Source organism: Sphaeramia orbicularis, chromosome 6 (genome assembly GCF_902148855.1).
Source record: "Sphaeramia orbicularis chromosome 6, fSphaOr1.1, whole genome shotgun sequence".
NCBI lineage: Eukaryota > Metazoa > Chordata > Actinopteri > Kurtiformes > Apogonidae > Sphaeramia > Sphaeramia orbicularis.
The window spans coordinates 45,181,493-45,202,105 of record NC_043962.1 but is presented as its reverse complement, the minus strand read 5'-3'; the positions used below and the strand labels follow the sequence as shown (position 1 = coordinate 45,202,105).

Genomic DNA, 20,613 nt, shown 5'->3' with positions numbered 1-20,613 from the left:
ATAATCATTAAAAAAAAGAAAAAAATGGCCTTTTTAACAGTATCGTGTCATATCATGATATATCGTATCATGATCCTAGTATTGTGATTTGTATCGTATCATCAGATTCTTGCCGATACACAGCCCTATATAGATGCTTTTGAAACATGGAGACAGCTGACAGTGGAGAAGAATTTGAAGACAGACGTCTACTCTCCCGTGGTTGGTCTCACCCCGCCTGTGCCGAGGGCTCACCACCCGATGAGAGCCACTGGGTGACGAGACCACGGCCCGGGACCGGGTGAAGAGACTGGTACGGTATTTATACTGGTGTAAGACTTGTCGCTTGCCATGGTAGCTCCTTGTAGTAGATGCTCATGCTGGATCTGGCAACCTCTAGTCTGGGGGGAGGGGGACAGGATACCACGCTCTACAGTATTTTGAATGTGATTGCAGTACCAGTTTTGGCCACAATCCTACATACGACTCCATTTATGTTCAGTCCATACAGTTCTATAGTGATGACTGTATAATAATACATTCCATACCTTCTGTGGCTGCCTGTTTGTTTTTCATGCTGATCCAAATGCTGCTTGAATACACAGTTGTCTCTTCATGATTAGACTTTACTCCAGTTTAGATTTAAGTCCCCTTACCCTATAAACCAGGGGTCTCAAACTCATTTCCTTTTAGGGGCCACATTCAGCCCAATTTGATTTCAAGTGGGCCAGACCAATAAAATACTAGCATAATAATCTATAAATAATGACAGCTCGAAATTTTTGTCTTTGTTTTAGAGCAAAAAAACCCCATTAAATTATAAAAATACTTACTTTTAGAGACTATCCAAACAAAAAAGATGTGAATAACCTGAAAAAACTGAAATTTCTTAAGAAAAATAAGTGGAATTTTAACAATATTATTCCTCAACTTATTTATATATGTGCATTATGGATCACATCTACAAAGACACTAAACAGTAACAGGCAGAAAATTGTTAAAATTGTGCTTAAGTTTTTTTTTAGACATTTCATGTTGTTTATATTTGTTCAGGTTTTTTCACATTTTATTGTTGCAGGATGTTTTGTAAATGTAAAAAAATTCATAATTTAACATTAATTTTTGCACTAAAGCAAAGACAAAAATTTGAAGGTGTCATTATTTATAGGCATAGTATAATATTTTTTCACACCAAACCAAGAAGAAAATATGGAGACATTATTATTATTTGTAGGATACTGTAGATCATATCGGTCTGTATGTGGAACCTGAACGAAAATGAGTCCGACAGCCTTGACTGAGGAATTTTTGCACTTTGCAAATTCATCCCACTGGCCGGACTGGAACCTTTGGCCGGCTGCATTTGGCCCCTGGGCCACATGTTTGAGACGCCTGCTATAAACGCTTGTCATAAATGGCATGTATGTTGTAGACCCCCCTCCAATACCAGAGATAGGAGAGCCTTGGGGCGCATGAATTTGCATATAAAGTAGATGTGGACAGACAGCTCAGTATGTAACACTATGATCTATGATGCAGGAGACTGGGGTTCGAATCCTGGAAAGAGCACTTATATTATTTTCAATGTTTTACATGTTCAAACAGGGGGTGCGGCACCGAGGGCACCAGTAGGTAAATCCGCCATTGAACATGCTCGGTTGTTGATGGTGAAAATAACAAGTTAAAAGAATAACTCCATCAGCCTCCAGTCTGGAAAAAAGCTGTTATATTGAACTTTTGAACTAAGCTCAGTCCGTGTTAATAATGTTGAAAACTTTTCCTTGACATCAGAGGAACAATTTATCTAAATGTTTGGAAATTTGCATAATTACAACAAGATAACAACATTCATCCTCTCCAAATAAGACAGGGTAAGAGGAAGTTCACGGCTGACTGGTGGCTGCAGCTGTGGAATGAATGAGTGAACATGCCTGTGCTGGTCGTCAGGGTCACAGTTCGCCAGGAAACAGGTGACAGCCTCGGTTACTTCCTGGTTGGAGAGGACGTCCCACAGACCGTCAGTTCCCAGAACCAGGACGTCATCAGCTCCGTGTTCACACTGCCCCAACTGGTAAACTCTAACCTGAAGGTAAAGAAAAAGATCCATCCAGTGCTTTAAGTGTAACTCCATCCATATACGTGATTATCGGCTAAAATTTACTTAGGGGGTCAAATGAGTGGCCATTTTTGTCAAAAAAAAAAAGTTGTAAGAAATGTATAGAACTATGTTGAAATAATGCTAATACATTTGTGCACAGACTACTGATATTATTTGACAGTGGAAGCTATATTTTCAGAAATATTGGATTTTGAATAGCACGTGTATGTGAAAACTTTTGCTGGTGGACGGACGTGACATTACCCATGATGATCTGGTCAGTACCAGTACTTTATTAGTAATAAACTTATATACTTACTATTGATAATTATCCTCTTATTCATAAATGTTAGTATTGTGGATCTAAAACAATAACAGCTGACACAAAAACACAAAATGTGGCAGTGGACAGATGTGACATGGTTGTTACAGATCCCATCATACTGATGCTCGGCAGCCATGTCACCGTTTCCACAAATGATCCCTGTGCAAAAACTAGTGTCAGAATTATTTATTGTATAGTTTATCATCATACTAAAGAGTAAATAACAATATAGAATTGTTATTTCTTTATAAAAATGCTTATTATTAGAAAACTGTTGATTTAAAAAGTGACGAGTGACATTCTTAATGTATGTATTGGCGTAACATAAGCAGGATGGATCAGCACCATACTCCATATTGCAACCTGTAAAAATAAAACGTGATATGTAGGATATAATCTTGTAAGAAAAACTAGGGAATCTAAAAGAATAGAATATTTGTTTTTCAGGTAAATTCAGTTAAAATATAACTTGACCATTTGTGACATGAAAATATAGCATTAATTGTGATGAAATTGGACATTTTTGACCTGAAAACATGACCATCAACATGTTGCAACAGAACTGAAATCCTGTAAATTTGCATAACTTGCATTTACCAACACAAAATTCCTTTAGGGATTCACTTATATTGATTTCTTATGCACAAGGACATAAATAAGACCTCTAAGCAAATTTTAGCCGTTATGAAAAGCAGGAAAGTATCAACAAAAAGAGGCGACAGGAGTTGATGACTTTCATACTCAGGACAGACAATCCCAAGACACATGACGAACCACATGAGGGTCTGAAAGACTTAACTTGGGATTTTTATTTCCAGTTAAAAAATAGCCATGAGAGGACAGCTCATCCCCACGGCCACCACGACATTGAAAAGTGGTACTTGTTACTGATGTTAGCATAGTTTTAATTGACTTTGCCCAATGACAGCAGAGAAGCCAAGTAGTGTCTTAAGAAGTTTGGAGGAAAATTACTGAATGTTTCTCTAGTTCTGCACGCAAAATGAAATGGAAAACACAGAGGGACAAACAAAAGACTTAATAAAAACAAAATGGTGACAGGTGGATGAACAGATATGCTGAGTTAAAAAGAACCACTTACAAAAATTAAGTCTTAGAATATTTTCTACTGCATTACCTTGATATCACACCGCCATATTTAAGGTGGAGCTGAAACTCACTTCAAACCCACCTGACTCACAAACTTTTAAACTCACTTAATGCACTTAATGTGTGGAAAATCTAAAAAAAAAAAAAAAAAAAAAAAAATGTGTATTTCATAGCTTCATAAAGAATACAAGACATGAGTAATTATTGTTTCATTATTAAGAACTACTATAAAATAAAAAAAATAAAACTTGCATATTAATTCATGTTACATGAACGTGTTAACATGAAACATGAAAATACTGAACATGTAACACTTCAACAAAAGCATCCAACATCGACACTTTCCCTCATTCACAAGTTTTTGTGAAGGAACAATAACATATTTACACTTTTCCCCTTTAGTCTGTTCCGTTTTCTGCTCAGTTCAGACTGAGTGAGTCAGAGCTGACTGACTGAGAAGTGTGACGCAGTACACACTTACGCAGGCAGAAGACGAAGTAGTTTCCAACAATCGCATACCAACTGGACAAGATCCCAATAGTTTAGCTACTTTCCACTGTGTTCTTGATATACATTACCTCAAATGACTGAAGTATCAAAAGTATTGATATTTCAATTTGTGAATTGATTCTAGAGCGTAAAGATCCTGGTATCGGAGAAATCTATATTTCAGTATTGATCCACACATCACTAGCAACAATACTGTGCTTAACTAGTCATAACCACCTCAGGAATCACATCAAGAGGTTTCTGAAACCCATCTTGCAACCCCCTGGTGGCGTCCCGCAACCCCTGCCTGGTACTGACATTGTACACTAATTCACATTACTGTAAATGTACCAGAGTTAGCATAAGAGCTTTTCATCTGCAGTTCCTGGACAGATGTTAATGTGTCACCCTCAAGCAGGGTTGTCAAACTCATTTTAGTTCAGGGGGCACATTCAGCTAAATTTGATTTGAAGTGGGCTGGACCAGTAAAATTATAATATAATGATATATAAATAATGTCAACTCCAAACTTTTCTCTATTTTTTAGAGTAAAAAAGTAAAATTACATTATGAAAATGTTTGCATCTACAAACTATCCTTTCAAACAATGTGAATAATATGAACAAACACATGTACATTATAACTTACAGATCACAGTGGATCCACAAATACACAAAACATTTAGTAACAGTTGGAATATTACTAAAATGGCACTTACTTCTCTTAAGACATTTCAGGTTGTTCATACTTTTTCAGGTTATTCAGATACTTTTGCAATATTATACTTTGTTTTAGTGTAAATAGATGAAAACATTTACATTTACAAAGAGAAAAAGTTGGAGTATTTTTAGGTTATTATGACCCACTTGAGATTGAATTGGTCTGAATATGGAACCTGAACTAAAATGATTATTAATATCTTAGTGTAATTTTTGCATTTCACAAATTCATCCAAAGGGCCGGACTGGACCCTTTGGCGGGCCGAATTTGGCCCCCTGGCCGCATGTTTGACACCTGTGCCCTAAAAGGTAGCACAAACATGCAATTTTTAAAACATAAATTGAAAACACCTAAACACAGATGAGTACAATTCCATGACTACATACTGGATGTCTGTCCAATAGTTCCAGTTAGGTTCAACATAATTTTTCTCAGCCATCAAACTGTCAAACTTAGTATGTAAGTTTTAAGGCCAATGCAACTCACATAAAATTTCAGAGTAGGTAATGTATGTAATCTGAAATGTAACATGGACACATCATTGAACTTTTGTCCTTATTATATTATGTTCATGATGTCTGATTCTACATCACCATCAGTCATGCAAATTTCATAATGGATTCAAACAAGAAATGATCTGTTGAGCCATTTTATGCATAAAATGAGGATTTTATTTTATTTTTTTCTGATTTGTTGCATTAGCATTGATGTGTTTCATCACAGTAGACATTTCAACATCATTTCATCTGTTTACACTCAACCAACATGTTCAAGTGTGCGGAGCATCTTTAAAGTCCATTTAGTTTCAACTTTTACCATTACTGTTTTTATCTAATTTAATGCACAGCTGAACTCATCTGTTTCAAACGTCCTGTGCAAAGAATGGGAAACTTCTGCAATTTTTTTAAATGCTTTTTGTGATATGTGTATATGCCGTCAATTTCCAGTTTTTAAGCATATCTTCATTTATGCATTTTGTGAGAACCACTGATTCCCTTGGTCTCTCCACATTATCCTTATGCAAAGAGATGTTACTGTGGCAACTCTTCTGAGGTGCAATCTGTTACATTGCTACGGTTCAAGAGAAACACACTCTGAAATAGAATACAGTATAATGCCCAGTAGCCTTGGACTCTGAAAAAAAAACTGCATTACTTTTGTAGATTTACGTAATTGCTTTGCTACCTGACAACTGACTGCTGTGGCCACGGTAAAAACAGCATGTTATAACAAAAGCCTCTGTCAAAGACATTGTAAAAGACTCACAGTGACCCCTGAGTGGATCATGAGTTCTCATGTTGTGGGAAACCTTGTGATTTAAGAGGTTTTGCAAGAAAAGGAGTACAGCTATCATTTCAAGAAAAGGGCACAGTTTCTACAAGTGATTTCACAAGAGAGATTACGGATTGCAGCAACAGCAAAACATCTGTGGGAGAAAGGCAACGCACCAGAGGTGATTTCTCATAGACTGCAAGGGAAGCTCGGCTTCCCCTAAAATTACAAAAATTAAATGGTCAAATATGTACGGTTGAGTTGACATTTCATTGACTCCAAATGTGTTAGAACACGTTCATCTCAAAGACGAGTTCGTTCAGAATCAGCTTTCTCATAAATCAACAGACTCGATGTTGTTCACTTCTCATACATTCCCGTTGTGCTGTTTCCTCATTCGATCTCTGCTCAGTGCATTTGCCTGTAGACACTCAGCGTCCATGTACTTCAATGGGACTGAGTGGACCAGCTTTTTTCATTGCCTCAAAACTGGACGGTAATTGGATAAATGCCACGATGTTGTCCCGCCCCTGGACGCTCGACGTCTCTGGGGGTGAATGGAGCTGTGGGTGGAGCTCGGCCGGGCTGGACACCAGGCTTCCATGTGCTGATTGGAGGATCAGTCGAAAGGCTGAATCCCATTTGATTGACAGCTATTTTGAGATCTACTCCTTCACTTGACACAGTTCAGTTTAATACCGTCGCGCATTCTGCTGTGAAATCAAGAGAAACCACTACGAAATTACTTGTTCATTTCTTGCACTGTAAATAAAACACACTCATTGGACTTCCTTGTTTCAATTTAACATAATTTCAACGTTTTCTTGTTTACTTTGTACGATAAGGTCACTGGCCATTTTCTTAAAAAGGAACGGAGGGACGAATTTATGTTTAAATAATTTGACTTTGTTTTTATGTAAGCCGACAATGAGCTTCCCCTCTCTGAAAGACGAGCAGCCACCACTGCAACGCACCATTTACCATTTTTTCATATTTACTCATGCAATGAGTGTGATTGGAAGACGAGGGTCCAAACCAGCCTTATTTCTGTATAACCTTTTCATAAAACCTGCAGGGTGCTCCCTTACTGCCTATTTACGTAGCTTCATAATCCGCTTTTCCTCCCCTGTATTTAACATCCAGCCCAACCTCAAACCACTCACACTAAATGTCTTACAAACACTAATAACGTGTTTACACTCTGTCAGAAACAATAGCAACTTCAAGCATCTCAAAAGCAAAATCTGAAAAGAAATAGGACATCAAAAAGGAGACTGAACTACGGCTGAACTCAGAGGGCAATGAATTAAAGATCAAGCGAATTCATGGGCTTCGTGACTGCTGCAGACGCTGGAAAAGGGAAGGAGTCATTTGAGAGTGACGGTCGGTGGGGAATGTTAATGCGTATGTTGACACCGCAGTTCAGAGAGTGGACTGTTATGTCCAGAGGCATTTTACATCAGCACTCCCGTTTTATAAGGAGAATGAGATTTTTAAGTAAAATAAAAGCAGAGATGTGACACAAAATCAGTCACAAGTAGTCCTATGACTTTGTTTTTGTACCTTGTAGTATAAAATATTACTAAAAGTGTACTTTGGTGTGACATTGATATGTTTCAGTATCAACTGGTAGCAGAAATCTGGTCTACTTTTCTGAATTTCAATGTACTTTTCAATGGAAATTTGCTTTGTTCTTTAAAAAAAATGGAAATAATCATACCTCTGGACAGCAGGAGAGGAAGGGCTTAATGTAGATGTTGGAGTCATGCACTTTGAGATTGTGGTCTCCGAGGCCTCTGGTGACTCCAATGGTTGCCAGCACACGAGCCTGCAAAGGAACAATCATAAGCATTCAGTTATTGATACAGTTATGATTTCAAGTTCATTGAAGTATCCTCTTTATGAGTGGTTTACGGCTCTGTTCAGCTGTGCATATAACAACCGAAAGTGTTCTACCTGCACTCTTCTTTTCAACTGTTTTATTGATAATGTTTTGTGTTTTTAACTTGTCTCTTCCATTTTTATAAAACACTGTGAATTCCCTGTATATGAATTGTGCTATACAAATACAATTGCTTTGACTTGCCTTTACTTTAACCTATAAAGACCCAATGCTACTTTTGTGTCAGTCCCCAAATGAAATTTTCTCTCTATTGAACCTTTCTTTAGTGATTTATCACCATTTATTATAACATTATCCTCTGTATTTTGTGTTTTTTTGTCAGTGAAAATGAGGTATTTTCCAATATTTAGTTCACTGACCATGTAGATATTCATAAAGACTTAGAATAAAATTGAAGGTTATGAAATCAGAAACAGAGAAAACTGAAGAAAAAATGACATTTTCAGCAAAATATATTATTAACTGAACATAAACCAAGTGTCTCCATCCACTGTCATTGATCCAACTCCATGGTTTTACTGGTGAATTAATGTTATAGAACAAGGGTGTCAAACTCATGTTAGTTCACGGGCCACATTCAGCTAAATTTGATCTGCAGTGGGCCGAACCAGAAAAATAATAACATAATAATATATAAATAATGCCAACTCCAAACTTTCCTCTGTGTTTTAGAGCAAAAAAGGTTAATTTACATTATGAACAGGTTTACATCTACAAACTATCCTTTCAAAAGATGTGAATAACATGAACAAACTGAAAAAAATAAGTATAATTTTAACAATATTCTGCCTCAGTTTATCATTTGCACACGTACATCAAGGTTATAATAGTTTTGGACTTTTCATTATAGTTTAGTTTTATTTAGTTTTGACTTTTTTTTCCTCTAATTCGGTTAGTTTTAATTCGTTTTTAGAGCAGGTTTGTTATTTTTTATTAGTTTTCGTTATTTTCTATATGCTTAGTTTTAGTTTAGTTTTAGTATTAATTTTAGTTTTGTTGTATCTTTTCTCTTCTTCGCCGTCGTATTCAAATAAATCCCAGACAGGACTCTGCTGCTTTCTCCCAACTGCAGTCTCCATGTTTCCAAGTAGGGTGGGGACCAAAAGACGACTAAACGTCATGTGACAAGAAGTGACGGACCGTTAAATATCATACGGTGCCAGCAGCTAAAATTGCTTGAGGGAAATAAATCGATTTCAAATTAATCTGACACTGACAAAGACAAAAATGAAGGGAATTTTATCCATAATTTTTATACGTTTTAGTTAGTTTTGTAAGCACACAATACAGTTTCAGTTAGTTATCGTTTTTTTCTTTTATTTATAGTTTTATTTATTTCAGTTAACAAAAATGTTTTTCAATTCTAGTTCTTGTCATTTCGTCAGTTTTCATTAACGATAATAACCTTGATGTACATTATAACTTACAGATCACAGTGGATCTACAAACACACAAAATATTGAGTAACAGGCAGAATATTGTTAAAATTACACTTACTTCTCTGAAGAAATTTCAGGTTATTCACATTTTTGCAAGATTAATCTTTGTTTTAGTGTAAATACATTAAAATATTTACATTTACAAAGAGAAACATTTGAAGTTGTCATTATTTCTATGTTATTATGATAATATTTTACTGGTCCTGCCCACTTGAGATTGAACTGTTCTGATGTGGAACCTGAACTAAAAAGATTGTTAATATTTTAGTGTAATTTTTGCATTTCACAAATCCATTCCAAGGCCCAGACTGGACCCTTTGGCGGGCCGCATTTGGCCCCCGGGCCACATGTTTGACACCTGTGTTATAGAAGATGTTTCCACATTCACTATGGAGCCTCTGAACGTCCAAATGAGTCATATCTGATGACCATGAAAAGATGATAAACTGTGTTTTACACCAATTATTTACATGTATTGATAGGATTAGTGGCTCTAACAGGTATTAAACATTTTAGATCAGTAGATATTATTGATCGGAGGTGGATGTTTGGGTCTTTTTGGGTTAATTCATCATTTAGAAATTTCATATGTGACTGAAATCTGATATGAAATAGGAAGGTCAGTAGGACAGTTTGAGTTGTTTTTTATGGAACCTTATTTTTTTGCAGCTCTGGCCTACATTTTTCCATTCATCCTTTTTTCCTGAACCACTTAGTCCTTGTAAGTGTCGCAGTGATGCTGGAGCCCATCAACAGGTGAAGGTGGGGTACACTCTGAATGTGTCACCAGTTCATCACAGAGCTGACACGTACCAACAAACAACCTTCTTACATTCACACCTATGACTACGACTATGACTGTCTAATCCACAGGTGTCAAACATGCGGCCCAGGGGCCAAATCCGGCCCGCCAAAGGATCCAATCCAGCCCGTGCGATGAATTTGTGAAATGCAAAGATTACACTGAAGATATTAACAATCAGTGGTGTCAAAATCATTTTAATTCAGGTTTCACATACAGACCAATATGATCTAAAGTAAAATAAAAGCAGAATAACTTATAAACAGTGACAACTCCATTTTTATAGGTTCTAGGTTCAACTGGACTAGTTTGGCTCTTTTGAACCAAACTAGTCCAGTTGAACCTTGAAGAACTACCAAGAAGAACAATGAGAAACTGAATGAGAATTTGTTCTTATTTTAGTCACAAACTCCAAATTTTTAACAATGTTATACTTGTTACCAAATGTTTGTGTAACATTGTGTTTAATGCACATGTATAAATAATAAGTTGAGACATAATATTGTTAAAATTCCACTTATTTTTCATACAAATTGCAGTTTTATCAGGTTATTCACATGTTTTTTGTTAAAGGATAGTTTGAAGATGTAAATATTTTCATAATTTAATGTTTTTTATTGCACTAAAACAAAGATAAAAAAGTTTATGTTTGTGCATTTGGCAGACGCTTTTTTCCAAAGCGACTTACAGGGGAAAACCAATCAAATCACTCAATCAGTCAAATTTTATTTATATAGTGCCAGATCACAACAAAAAAGTTATCTCATGACACTTTATATATAGAGTTGGTCAAAACCAGACTCTAAGCCAATTTACAGAAACCCAACAGAATCTTCCAGAAGCAAACACTTGTGACTGAATGAAAAAAGTTTATGTTTATGTTTACGCATTTGGCAGACGCTTTTTTCCAAAGCGACTTACAGGGGAAAACCAATTAAATCACTCACAAGTTGTCATTATTGATAGGTTATGGTGCTATTACTTTACTGTTCAGGCCCATTGCAGATCCAATTGGGCTGAATGTGGCCCCTGGAAGAAATCAGTTTGACCCCCCTGATCTAGTCAACCTATGAAGGTGCATGTGTTCAGATAATGGGAGGAAGCCGCTGACATAGGGAGCGCTGGAATCAAACCCATGCGACTGTGCAAACCACTACACCACCGTATGGCCTACATTTTTGTTGGTCATAATAATAATGAACTCAATAATTTCTGAGATGGCCTCAACGGTAAACAAGGCAGGAAAAGACAAGTGGCCAGAGTACCAGAACAACAGCTGTCAAGTCAAGGAACTGTAAATGGTTTTTGCAGGTATAACTGAATATGAACCTGAAACAACACAAGACAACTGTCCATATACAACAGGTGAGTCAAGAGGAAAGAAGAAATTGTGAATCTGAGTAGAGCTGAATTGACAAACTGATTAAAAACATTATTCAATTTCAATTTTCCTGTATCAAAGCTTTGTTTCCTTAATTTCGCTGCCAATAAACATTGGTTCCACTGTTGGGTCCAATCAAGTGAAAGTGAACATCAACATGAAAAAGTTCATTTGCACACATCATTTTTCAAGAGGGCTCATTTTTAGCTTAAGATCTCTTTTCTATGGAACTGTTATCCTTTTTAAAATACCACTTGTAGAAAAAAAGTTACAACCAATTTTATCAGTTGTACTTTTTACACCATAGCCATACTTCAAATTTGATGCTAAAAATTATATCTAAAAAATGTGAAAATGTATTCAATCTGTCACATTTAAAAATACTATCTGTGAACTGTTACTGAGAAATTACTCTTTATTTGTAGTTTACCTATATCAGTATGGACCACCACAAGTTTTAAATAACACTGTGGTAGTATTAAATACATTAAATAGAGCACTGTGACTATGTCTGGCTTGTTTTAAAAAAATATGCCAACATTTTGGGTGATGCATAAGATGGTAAAGAGTCGTCCACGTGTTACCACATTGTCATGTCAATAAAACAGAGACTTTTCAATATTTTACTCCAAAATTTATTTTCAGCATAGCTGAACATAATATCTAAAAGGTTTTGTCCTACTAAATATCAATTTCTGTTGAGATCTGCATGTTTTGAATGTTTGCGTAAAGCTTAAAAAATTTAATCAAATCAAATTTTATTTATATAGCACCAAATCATAACAAAAGTTATCTCATGACACTTTACATATAGAGTTGGTCGAAACCAGACTCAAGATTTAAGTCTATTTCAAGTCCACGTGTTACCAAGCAGTAATTTTTCACCTAAAAATTTAATCTCCCCACATTTTGTTATACATACAGGGTGGGGAAGCAAAATTTACAATGAACATTTAGTTGTTTTTTCTCAGCAGGCACTACGTCAATTGTTTTGAAACCAAACATATATTGATGTCATAATCATACCTAACACTATTATCCGTACCTTTTCACAAACTTTTGCCCATATGAGTAATCAGGAAAGCAAACGTCAAAGAGTGTGTGATTTGCTGAATGCACTCGTCACACCAAAGGAGATTTCAAAAATAGTTGGAGTGTCCATAAAGACTGTTTATAATGGAAAGAAGAGAATGACTATGAGCAAAACTATTACGAGAAAGTCTGGAAGATACTATTAAAGAAGAATGGAAGAAGTTGTCACCTGAATATTTGAGGAACACTTGCACAAGTTTCAGGAAGCGTGTGAAGGCAGTTATTGAGAAAGAAGGAGGACACATAGAATAAAAACATTTTCTATTATGTACATTTTCTTGTGGCAAATAAATTCTCATGACTTTCAATAAACTAATTGGTCATACACTGTCTTTCAATCCCTGCCTCAAAATATTCTACATTTTGCTTCCCCACCCTGTAATATTAAAGTGCTTATAAATATCTACTCAAATATGTACAATACATGCATATAAGTTACTCTGCTTACATGACAGAGACTGTTGAACATGAAATGTGTCCACGTTACCGCTTGATCAAACCCTATTACAGTGTTTTTCAACCTTGGGGTCGGGACCCCATGTGGGGTCGCCTGGAATTCAAATGGGGTTGCCTGAAATTTCTAGTAATTTATTAAAAAAACAAACAAACAACTTACTAATAAAAAAATATGTGGTGAGTTGAGAGAGACAATCCCAATCCATAAAAGACATGACAAACTGAAGCTGAAACTGAAGCACTGTGGTACTGTTTATCTTTCAAATGTTCATTGTTTCAGTGTTTAAAATGCTGCCGCTCTTTCATAATTCATAGTTTGAGTTATTGTTGTTCAGTATTAATTGTCAGCCTTGCAAATACAAGCTAAATAATAATAATAAAATTCTCATTTTTCTGCAGTAATCTCAACCTGGCTTTTCTGCCAATGCCTATAATAATATACATTATATAGACTAAATGTCATCTAAAATTAACCTTTATTTGCAACATAGCATAGCAAACTATTACATGATCAAAAACAAATTAATTTTAGCAAAAAAAAAAAAAAAAAGTCTCAGGTTTGAATGTCTAGGGTCGCCAGAAATTTGTTATGTTAAAATGGGGTCACGAGCCAAAAAAGGTTGGAAACCACTGTCCTATTGTGTTTCACACGGGCGCTTATTGTGACACACATTATTTATTTTTACATTTATTTCTACCAGCCTTTCTTTTACACTGGTGTGTTGCATATTGCTGCTGTAAGCTATTAAATTTCCCCATGGTGGGATCAGTAAAGTCTTATCTTATCTTATCTTATCTTATCTTATGCCAGGATCACCACAAAGTTGTATGTTAGTTCCAAATTAAGTTGTTATTAATTTAGTAAGTTGGACACAAATTTGTTGTGACTGCAGTGCATAATATTTATAGATGTCTTTGACTTGTTGATAAGATAAGATAAGATAAGATAAGATAAGATAAGATAAGATAAGATAAGATAAGATAAGATAAGATAAGATAAGATAAGATAAGATAAGATAAGATAAGATAGGCAGATATTATTTCTATATAGTTTTTTTTTCCTTTGATATCTAATTGAAGAAAATAAGCGATAGATTAATCGATTGCAAACATAATTGATAGCTGTAGTTTTGAGTATTCCATTTACAGGTCACCTTTCTTCCAAATAATACTGGCTATTCTTTTAAATTGTAAATTTAGAGATCTTGTTTACACCATGACTTTAATCTGAGTGTACAAATAATGTCTAAGAGTAGAAAAAAAAACCCTAAATCTGATCCAAAACTGAAATATGCGACTGAATTTCGAGAAAGGCATCATTAGCAAAAGCATACTCCACGGATAAGGACGAAATTAATTAAAGACTAAATGACCTTACTCAAGTCTAGTGGATTCATTTAAAGTAATTATTCTGTCTTTGATCATTTTAATGAATAACCTATATGCTATGTGCTTAGTGACATTTCAGTGAAGGACACAGGCTACTCCCAGGGGGAATCTTTATCTGGTTGGATGAGCAGCGTTTAGGCAAATAAACAGGGCTCTTCCAGTTTTGTGAGTGCTTAACGATCTTTCCCTGAGCCCCAGACACCATCAAACTCATTTGTAAGCTGTGCAAAATTCCTTTTGATTCCTTCTGTCTGCACAAAACACCGCCACCGCCTCTAAAAATGGCTGCTGGCACACGGCTGGGGAAGTGGGCTAATTGAATCCACTGTACATGAGAAAGGGCGGCACATAAGGACAGAGAGAGGAGTATGAGGGTAAGTGAGCAATTGAGAGATGGCCTGGTAAAGAATGAGCCGGAATCATTATGCAGCGCAGATGCCAGAGAGAGAAGGAGACGGAGAGGTGGAGAGACGGGAGAGTGATTCAAAGTGGCGGCACAGCTCCTCTGGTGAAGAAGGGGAAACATCCTGGGATTAATTGTTGAGCGCTGGGGCCCAGTCGGCTGCGCGCTGGGCTTTGAAGTACTCCGCCGTTCTTCTCCCGCTCACACAAAACCCCCACACTGTATCTATCGCCATCCATCTCCACGCCACACTTCAAAGGGAGAGGACTCGACATGGGCACAGCCAACCGAGCAGGGCCAAACCTGAACGTGTTTGCAGGCAGAGAGTAACTTCTGCCTCGGTTATCAAACATAAATCTGCTCCTATTAAATGGAAAAATGGTGAACGCCAATGTATTTCCATCCATCACGCCCCTTTCAGTGCAACAAGGACAAGATGCTGCACATCATTATCACCTTTTCTTTTGTGTTTTGAGTCAAAACGCTGACAAGATGACTAGCAAATCGTGTTATATTTCAACATGTGTCACTTTTAGGACACTTCACATCTTTCTTCCCTCCCATTTTGCTCATCTAGTGCACTGATTGGTAGATTTTTGTCTGATATAAACCCTGCCAGATAAAAGCAGCTCCAGATCTCAGTGTCCTGACTGCATAAAAAGCTGAATTTTCTCATTCAGATTTGTCTACATAGTGTTCCTATAAATCACAGGTGTCGAAACATGGGGCCCGGGGACCAAAACCGGCCCGACGGATGAATTAGTGAAATACAAAAATCACACTGAAGATATTAACAATCAAGGACGTTCAAATCATTTTAGGTCGATTCAATCTAATATGGGTCAGACCAGTAAAATACTGTCATAATAAACTAAAAATGAATAATATAATAAAATAATAATAAATAATGAAAACTGCAAACTTTTTTCTTGGTTTTAGAGCAAAAAAAAAGTTGAATTACACAAAAATGTTGAGATTTACAGACAAGCCTTTTACAAAAAAATGTGAAAAACCTGAACAAATATGAACAACCCAAAATGTCTAAAGAGAAGTATATGGAATTTTAATAATATTCTGCCTGTTACTAAACGTTTTGTGTATTTTTAGATCCACTGTGATCTGTAAGTCGTGATGCATATGTATAAATTATAAACTAAAGCGTAATATTGTTAAAATTGCACTTTTTTTCTTCAGAATGTTCAGGTTGTTCATATTTGTTCATGTTATGTTCAAGGACAGTTCATAGATGTAAACATTTTCATTACAGAATTTACTTTTTTCACTCAAAAACATAGAAAAAAACTTTGGAGTTGACATTATTTATCAGTTCTTATCCTATTATTTATATTATTTTATTGGTCCGGCCCACTTTATATCCTATTAAGCTGCATATGGCCCCTGAACTAAAATGAGTTTGACACCCCTGCTATAAATGATTAATGCAATTCCAGTATACTGAAGAAGGTCCTTCCATTGGATAATTACTACAGTGATTAATATGTTTTAGCTGCAACAAGTTATTTCATCCAAATTAATTCAGTGAGTAGCTTCTCATTTCTTAAACAATGATTTTTAGCATAAAGATTGGACGGTGTTTCAATGGAAAAGGGTCATGTGATCCGATGAGTCCAGACTAACCAGACTGACCTGTTCAAGAGTGATGGGTGAGAAGAAAGGTGGATGAAGTGATTACCCATCATGCCTAGTGCCGACAGTACAAGCCTGCGGGGGAAGTGTTATGATGTGTGGTTCTGACTACCTGGATATACAGAATGATCAGATGTGATTTTTTTGTCTCTGATGACACAGAGGTATTCCAAGATGAAGATTCCAGCATAAATCAGGATCAGACACGGGCACAGCCAACCGAGCAGGGCCAAACCTGAACGTGTTTGCAGGCAGAGAGTAACTTCTGCCTCGGTCATCAAACATAAATCTGCTCCTATTAAATGGAAAAATGGTGAATGCCAACGTATTTACATCCATCATGCCCCTTTCAGTGCAACAAGGACAAGATACTACACATCATTATCACCTTTTCTTTTGTGTTTTGAGTCAAAATGCTGACAAGATGACTAGCAAATCGTGTTATATTCCAACATGTGTCACTTTTAGGACACTTCACATCTTTCTTCCCTCCCATTTTGCTCATCTAATGCACTGATTGGTAGATTTTTGTCTGATATAAACCCTGCCAGATAAAAGCAGCTTCAGATCTCAGTGTCCTGACTGCATAAAAAGCTGAATTTTCTCACTCACATTTGTCTACATAGAGTTTCTATAAATGATTAATGCAATTCCAGTATACTGAAGAAGGTCCTTCCATTGGATAATTACTGCAGAGATTAATATGTTTTGGCTGCAACAAGTTATTTCATCCAAACTGATTCAGTGAGTAGCTTCTCATTTCTTAAACCACAGGTGTCAAACATGTGGCCTGGGGGCCAAATCCGGCCCGCCAAAGGTTCCAATCCGGCCTGTTGGATGAATTAGTGAAATGCAAAAGTTACACTGAAAGTATTAACAATCAATGGTGTAAAAATCATTTTAATTCAGTTCCACATACAGACTAATTAGATCTCAATTGGGTCAGGTCAGTAAAATAGTATCATAATAACTTATAAATAATGACAACTGCAGATTTTATCTTTGTTTTAGTCAAAAAAAAAAAAAGTAAAATTACATGAAAATGTTTACATTAACAAACTGTCCTTTTACAAAAAATGTGAATGACCTGAACAAATATGAATGACCTGAAATGTCTTAAGAAAAGTACATGTAATTTTACCAATGTTATACCTGGTACTATATGTTTTGTGTATTTGTAATTGTAATGTAAGTTGTCACGCACATGTGTAAATGATAAACTGATAAACTGAGGCAGAATATTGTTAAAATTGCACTTGTTTTTCTTAAGGTGTTTCAAGTTGTTCATGTTCAGATTTTTAAGGAAACGTTGTAGATGTAAACATCATCATAATGTAATTTTACTTTTTTCACTGTTATTATTTTACTAGTCCGGCCCACTTGAGATCATACTGAGGTGAATGTGGCCCCTGAACTAAAATGAGTTCGACACCCCTGTCTAAAACAATGATTTTTAGAATATAGATTGGACTGTGTTTCAATGGAAAAAGGTCATGTGATCCGATGAGTCCAGACTAACCAGACTGACCTGTTCAAGAGTGATGGGTGAGAAGAAAGGTGGATGAAGTGATTACCCATCATGCCTAGCGCCGACAGTACAAGTCTGTGGGGGCAGTGTTATGATGTGTGGTTCTGACTACCTGGATATACAGAATGATCAGATCTGATTTTTTTGTCTCTGATGACAGACGTATTTCAAGATGAAGATTCCAGCATAAATCAGGATCAGACTGTGGTTCAGGAAGCATGAGACATCATTTTCACACATGGATTGGGTGCCACACACTCCTGTGTTTCAATGGAAAAAGGTCATGTGGTCTGAGGAGTCCAGACTGACCCTGTTCCAGAGTAATGGGTGAATCAAGGTGAGAAGAGAGGTGGATGTGGTGATTACCCATCATGCTTAGTGCCTACAGAACAAGCCTACGGGGGCAGTGTTATGATCTGGGGTTCTTTCAGTTGGTCAGGTGCAAGGTTATAATAGTTTTGGATTTTTCATTATAGCTTAGTTTTATTTAGTTTTGACTTTTTTTCTCTAATTCAGTCAGTTTTAATTAGTTTTTAGAGCGGGTTTGCTAGTTTTTAATTAGTTTTCGTTATTTTCTAAATGCTTAGTTTTAGTTTAGTTTTAGTTTCTTTATATCTTTTACCTTCACCGTCGAATTCAAATAAATCCCAGACAGGACTCTGCTGCTTTTTCCCAACTTTAGTCTCCATGTTTCCAGGTAGAGTGGGGACCAGAAGACGACTACACAACAAGTGACAAGAAGTGACGGACCGTTAAATATCATATGGTGCCAGCAGCTACAATTGCTTGAGGGAAATAAATCAATTTTATATCAATCCGACATTGACAAAGATCAAAACGAAGGGAATTTTATCCAGAATTTTTATCCGTTTCAGTTAGTTTTGTAAACAAACAATACAGTTTCAGTTAGTTATCGTTTTTTTCTTTTACTTATACTTTTTATTTATTTCAGTTAACGAAAATGTTTTTACAATTCTAGTTTTCGTCATTTCGTTAGTTTTCGTTAACGATATTAACTTTGGTCAGGTGTTATGTGTCCATAAAATGAGGTTAGCTGAGCCTTAATACACTGAATGACCAGGTCTGAACATCAGTGGATTTTTTTTTTTCGTCACTGATGACACATGAGACGTATTCCACGATGACAATACCAGGATTCATCAAGCTTCAAAATGCTAAAGAGTGGTTTAGGGAGCATGACACATCATTTTCACACATGGATTGGCCACCGCAGAGTCCAGACCTGATCGCCAATGAGAATCTTTGGGATGTGACGGAGAAGACTTTACACAGCGGTCCGACTCTTCATCATCAATACAAGATCATGGAGAAAAATTAATGCAAATATGTACAGAAATAAATGTTCTGACATTTATTGCAGTGTTGCATAAGTATTGTGTGGCATAAATGATGCCAAGGCGAATGCGTCCTAGTATCAAAGTTAGACATGGTCCAAAGAATATGTGTGTGTGACGATTTTTTTGGTTGGTCAGTTTATAATAATGACAGTTTGGGGCAGAAAAAAGCTGATTAATCAGCCAATATACTTTCTGCTCCTCCCCACATTAGACATGACATTGAAGGCACATTATGAACGTCTGAACATAACTGTATCTTATAAATGAACTGAACATCTAAGTCAATCAGAATCAGAATAGATTGAATTTGTCATTTGACAGAACAGTACAATGTACAGTACAGCAAATGAAATCGCAGTTTGATATTAGGGACATCGGGCCGCAGCAAAGACTAATCGCGCTGCCCAGAACCCCTTTCTTCGAAATTTGCAGTTAAGAACAGAGAAGATAATGCTAGCACATACATCATAAGACATCACATAGTTTTTACATGTCACACGTGGACACATGCTGGTACTTTTTCAATGGATTTGGTAGAATTTGGGGGATAGGGTGAAAAAACAGAATTTGAGGGCAGACGGTTGGAGTGGGGAGGGGGGAGAATGTGTATGTGTTGTGTTTGTCCTTGGAAGATTGTGTGCAAAAATAAGAGACACAATAGGTCCTTCTGTCCTTCAGTTGTTGCCAGTCCTTATCAGTTCACTCCCTACTGTGTCAATGGGGCAAATACCGGAATACATACATCTGAATTGCTAAAATTCAAATCCAAATGTAATTAATCAATAAATATGTATCATATATGTATCATCGTAACTAAGTGTAAAAAAAAATTCAAGGTGAGTATGATTTCTAACTTTCAAACACTATTGATCCCATCTTTTCCCAAAATTTCGGAAAATGTAAAATGATAATTACACTATATATAAAATATGGCAATATACTGACTTCTAACTCCACTATCATCATGTGTTTTACAGCCAAAGAGTTTCATCTGATTCAGGTTGATCTTTTTTTTACTAGTTATTAAGATTAGCATTAGTCTATAATCTCATTGGGTTTTTTCTTAACAGTTACATGTGGATGTATATTTATATTTAGTTTTTTTTTTTTTTTTAAATCACATTTACAAGTTTCTCCCAGGGTGCATATACCTTCGTCTGGGAATCACTGACCTTTAACCTCTAGCTGATTTAGTGCAACATTTTATTTGCTGAGAGACAGAAAA

At 36.2% G+C, this 20,613-nt stretch overlaps 1 protein-coding gene across 4 annotated transcripts in view; it reads right to left on the bottom strand.

The window, feature by feature from the left end:
* The window catches only part of ppm1h (protein phosphatase, Mg2+/Mn2+ dependent, 1H), a 96,870-nt gene that overhangs the window by 5,171 nt on the left and 71,086 nt on the right, over nt 1-20,613 (bottom strand). For all 4 annotated transcript variants that reach the window (XM_030136401.1, XM_030136400.1, XM_030136403.1 and 1 more), the window contains 2 exons: nt 7,711-7,818; nt 1,911-2,062 (listed from right to left, as the gene is read on the bottom strand). In XM_030136401.1, the coding sequence (XP_029992261.1) occupies nt 1,911-2,062; nt 7,711-7,818 (260 nt within the window). The remainder of the gene's footprint in view (nt 1-1,910; nt 2,063-7,710; nt 7,819-20,613) is intronic.